Source organism: Alosa alosa, chromosome 22 (genome assembly GCF_017589495.1).
Source record: "Alosa alosa isolate M-15738 ecotype Scorff River chromosome 22, AALO_Geno_1.1, whole genome shotgun sequence".
NCBI classification, from domain to species: Eukaryota; Metazoa; Chordata; class Actinopteri; order Clupeiformes; family Clupeidae; genus Alosa; species Alosa alosa.
In genome coordinates, this window is record NC_063210.1 from 11,065,194 (window position 1) to 11,070,193 (window position 5,000).

At 48.0% G+C, this 5,000-nt stretch overlaps 1 protein-coding gene across 1 annotated transcript in view; it reads left to right on the forward strand.

Annotated features, from left to right (window-relative positions):
* Positions 1-5,000, forward strand: part of dnah9 (dynein, axonemal, heavy chain 9) — a 107,200-nt gene that overhangs the window by 10,912 nt on the left and 91,288 nt on the right. The window contains 8 exon segments of the mRNA XM_048233169.1: positions 183-424; positions 819-954; positions 1,053-1,249; positions 2,339-2,763; positions 3,099-3,321; positions 3,616-3,782; positions 4,329-4,941; positions 4,943-5,000. The exon segment at positions 4,943-5,000 is cut by the window's right edge and continues 203 nt beyond it. Coding sequence (XP_048089126.1) covers positions 183-424; positions 819-954; positions 1,053-1,249; positions 2,339-2,763; positions 3,099-3,321; positions 3,616-3,782; positions 4,329-4,941; positions 4,943-5,000 — 2,061 coding nt within the window.

The window sequence follows — 5,000 nt, forward strand, 5'->3', positions numbered from 1 at the left end:
AACTACTAGTGCACAACGATGATATGATAAAATATGACCTTTTGATTAGCAAATAGCAGGCCATTGCCATTAATTAAGACAAGCCGACAATTTGCTTTGAAGATCAGACTGCGTAACAACCCTCATCATGTTGAGAGCCCTTCACTTCACTTCCTCCTTGTCTGCCCTGCAAACCCAAACAGGGATCTGGGAGTACATCCAGAAGGTGCGCGATGCCGTGCATGAGCTGGAGAACAGCTTGCAGAGGACCAAAGACCATGTAGACCAGATCCATGCCATCATGAAGACCTGGGTGATGCCGATCTTTGAGAGGAAAGAGGGCAAGAAGGACAGCCTCCTGAACCTAGAGGACCGGACAGAGCGCCTGGAGAAATGCTATGGGCACATACGAGACTCGGGGGTCAAAATCCACGCCCTGGTCCAGGTAACTCCAGGAAGAATTTACAATGAGGGCACGGTTTCACTGTGGCTAAATAAGAATATATGTAGTCTTAACTGTATACTGATTACTTCTTACTGTGGATAGATTGTAAGTATCATAATAACAATAAAGAAACAGTTAACAATGCACATGGTACAGAAGAGGGTACCATGTAAGAGGGTCAGTTATATAAAAAAAACAACCAACTGGAAATAAGAATAAGAACATTAACTCTCTTAGTTTGATTAGAACTAAACTCTAAACTCTTTGATTAGAACTAAACTCTGTTACTAATACAGAGATTATTCTCTACATATACTGTAGGGATACGCTTGATACATCAATAATATGCAAGCTTGTGTTGTCTGTGTCCTAATATGTTGTTATGTTCTTTCAGAAAAATCTGGAGCTATTTAAGGCCAACCCTGTCTCGCCAGAATGGAGGGCCTATGTGGACTATATCGATGAAATGGTGATCGATGGTTTTTTCAACAGTATCGAGAGCTCCCTCAAGTTCCTCCTGGACAACACTGGCATGTTCCCCGTGACTCAGGCCCAACACAACAGACTTGTAAATTGTCTTAAATCATTCCTGTCTCTGACCGGTGCTGTCTTCTCCTATTACCACCAGACCAAAGAGCTGGACTGGCTCCGCTGTTCGAGGCCCAGTTGGACCTCCAGCCGCCCGACATGGTCTTCCGCCCCTCCCTGGAGTTTGGCGCGGTGGACGGCTTCTACGACCTGGTGGAGGGCCTCGTCAACGACGTGTACCGGATCGCCTCCCTCGTGCCCCGTCTGGCCGAGCACTGCGCCTTCCCGCACTACCAGGTGTGCGCATGTTGCCGCAGATGTTCTGCCAGAGTGCAATCAGACAGGCCAGGCAGATTTTCATTTTTTGTTTTGGAAATGGTCGTATTTAAGTCTGACCGCTTGGGCAGCGCAGGAATTCGGACACCTTGACGTCAACGTCTTGACGACGCTCCAAAGCCGTCTGGTGATCTGAGTGCTGACGTCTGAAGTCTGTGACACTCAATATCCCTCGCAGTGGCGTGAACAAACCCATACATGGGACTGGAGATTGCGTGCTCTCGCAAAATTGCAGCATTGATTGTTTTCTCTCGGATTTTACCCTGATTTAGTGTTTTCTCTCTTTGAGGTCATTGCATAACTGTAAGATGTGATCAGTCTCCCCAGAATGCTTAGTAACTCTTCAAGAGTGACTCACTCTATAGTATTGAGTGTAACCTGGCCTTTTACACCTGTTTTTTGTTTCTGCCTTTCTGTTGAAGTTGATAGGCTTTTAATTTGTAGTTCAGTTGACTGAAATCTCCCAAGTTTGACCCAATTACCCAAATAAGACCTGAGACCTTTTTCCAGTAAATGTCATTGTGTACCTGATTCTCATGTGATAGGCCTCTGCTCAACCAGATAGTTTGATGTTTACTGCACAGCTTGACCACAGTCTACACTCATAACCAGTTACCCTGAATCATCTCAAGCAACCATATTCAGCAATTTGGTTTTGGTGTCATCTTTAGATTGTTTTTATGGTGCTGTGTATGTGAAGGACAGATAAACCTGTTGTTCACACTATTCTTCCTGGCTATCCAACTAGTTACCCATCTCCAATGATATAGCCAAAAGACTCCAGTTAGAAGTTTTTTTTATCAGTGATGGCGATTGCAGGATTAGATCCCTAGTTATAGATACTTTATGACTCTTTAGTGCTGATTTAAAGACCATAACATAGGTTGCCATTGGCATTGAGTTTCTATTTGCATGGTCTGTCAAACAAACAACATAACATAGCACAGACTTATCTGGTCTCATAGCAATGTTTGTTCTCTCTGTCTCTCTCTTTCTTTTTTTCTCTCTCTCACTCTCTCTTTCTCTCTATCTCTCTTTCTCTCTCCGCAGGCGGACATGGAGGACATGGCCGATCTGGCGGACATGCGTCAGCTTCTCACTGAGCGTGTGCAGGCGGTCGCGGCGCGCTGCTGTGAGCTGCGAGACACCCACGAGCGCTTCGCCTACCTCTACGTGGACGACCGCAAGGAGTTCCTGCGGCAGTTCCTGCTCTACGGCCACGCGCTCACCGGCGAGGAGATCGAGGCGCACGCTGAGGACGGCGTGCCCGAAGCACCGCCCGCACTGGCCGACTTCCGGGAGCAGGTGGACACGTACGAGCGCGTCTACGGCGAGGTGCAACAGCTTGAGGCTGTACATGTGGTCCACGGCTGGATGCAGCTGGACGCGCGCGCCTTCAAGAGCTCCCTGCTCAACACGGTCAAGAAGTGGAGCCTCATGTTCAAACAGCACCTCATTGACCATGTCACAAACAGGTAGTGTATTACATGTCGTCAATGTGCATTCGAACCATTAGCCTGTGATGAGTGGTAACAGAATGATTTTCAGTATGCTTGAAAATGTTGAAGCATTTTCTTACACAGCCAGTATCTCTGTATCAACAGTATTGTGGTCTTTTGTAAAAAACAATGACAAATGAGTTGTAAATGATGGGTACGTTTAGATGGGACTTGCACAATATCATACAAATACACTAAGACTACTTGCACAATATCACACACATAATACTAAGGAAGTCTGACATGTATTGCCGTAACTCATAATATTTACTCTGACTTGTTACCAATCCCTTTCTGTCTTTTGCTGTTAGTCTGTCTGACCTGGAAGACTTCATTCAAGTTACAAAGACTGGGCTTGGCAAGAGTGTGGCAGAGGGTGACTACGGTGGCCTGGTGGAGGTCATGGGTCACCTGCTGGCGGTGAAGGAGAGGCAGAGCAGCACGGACGAGATGTTTGAGCCGCTGCAGCACACCATTGACCTGCTGAAGACCTATGAACAGGAGCTGCCAGAGGTGGTCTTCAAGCAACTTGAGGTACTATAACGTGTCTTCTGTTCTGCTTCAGTATGTGAAATACTGTACATACTGTACAACTACAGCTGTCTTTTATTGTGGAAATTCACAGTAGTGGGGTGTATTTTTGAAAACCTACAGCTTTGATACCACACATACGGCTAAGATCAGAACTCTGAATGAACTTGATTTTAATGTTTGCATACTTTAGCTCCTAAAACCTGGCTGTTTTTATTTCTATATCTCTCTGTTTTCCTACCTGAGTAAAATATCAGCAGTGCTGTTACATCATCAATTATCGACCTCTCTGTCCAGGAACTGCCGGAGAAGTGGACCAACCTGAAGAAGGAGGCTGTTGTGGTTAAGCAGCACGTGGCTCCCTTGCAGGCCACTGAGGTGGCTTGTCTGCGTCGCAAGTGCACCTCATTTGATGTGGAGCAGCACACCTTCAGAGAGGACTTCCGCAAGAATGGACCTTTCAGGTACAGCCTCAAAATACTGAATATACAGTTATAATAATGGGCATAAAAAAAAATTACAACATGGGATTGAAAGATAAATCCTGTGTGAAGCATTACTAGTAGCCCAGACGAACCCAAGGAATTTCCAAAGGATCCCATTGACACTGTTTCTGAATCAAACCAAAAACTTATTCGGCATGGGGCAGGCTTTATATGATGACTGATAGAGAAGTGTATTCATACGCAACCAATGGCTGCGCTGATAGCGACAGGGTTAAACCTAAGATATTGACGTGTATTTTCTTTGGAATTGAGTAAACAACTGCATTTAAAACCTCGTTTACAAGAAAGATGTGTTTGCTGGCACTTCTTAAACAATTTGTTAAGAGTTCAATGCACCAATTTAAGCTTCATTTCACTGCTAATTATGCCTGTGGAAGTCGTAAGTCAATGAAGCCTTTCCAGACCCACTTTCAATCTCAATTGAGTTTTCAGAAGTGGTCTGGTGTCAACCACGGGACATTACTAGTACATTATACTGTATACTGATTTCATCTCCTCACACAGATTTGACTCTGAGAATCCCTATCAGATGTTGAACACAGCCCACAGGCAGATCCTGGAGAAAGAGTCCACCATGGCTACACTGGTTGCGTCAGCCAGCCTTTTCGAGGTCAACATCTCAGACTACAAGCAGCTCCGGCAGTGTCGTCGCGAGGTGGTCCTGCTCAAGGAGCTGTGGGACCTGGCCTCCGTGGTCCAGTCCAGCCTGGATGCCTGGCGGACCACGCGCTGGCGGGATATCAACGTGGACGACATGGACCTGGAGTGCAAGCGGCTGAGCAAGGAGCTGCGTGCCCTCGACAAGGAGGCCCGCGCCTGGGACGCCTTCCTGGGACTGGACGCCACGCTGAAGAACACGCTGACCTCGCTCCGGGCCGTGGCCGAGCTCCAGAACCCGGCCATCCGCCCACGCCACTGGCATCAGCTGATGGCCGCCACGGGCGTCCGCTTCGCCATGGACGAGGGCACCACGCTGGCCGACCTGCTGCGGCTGGAGCTGCACCGCTTCGAGGACGAGGTGCGCGGCATCGTGGACCGGGCCGTCAAGGAGATGGCCATGGAGAAGGTGCTGACCGAGCTGGACGCCACCTGGACGGGCCTGGCGTTCGCTTTACGAGGGCGCATCGCCAGACCGGCGATGCCGCGCCGCGGCGCCGGACGAGGAGCTGATCGAGA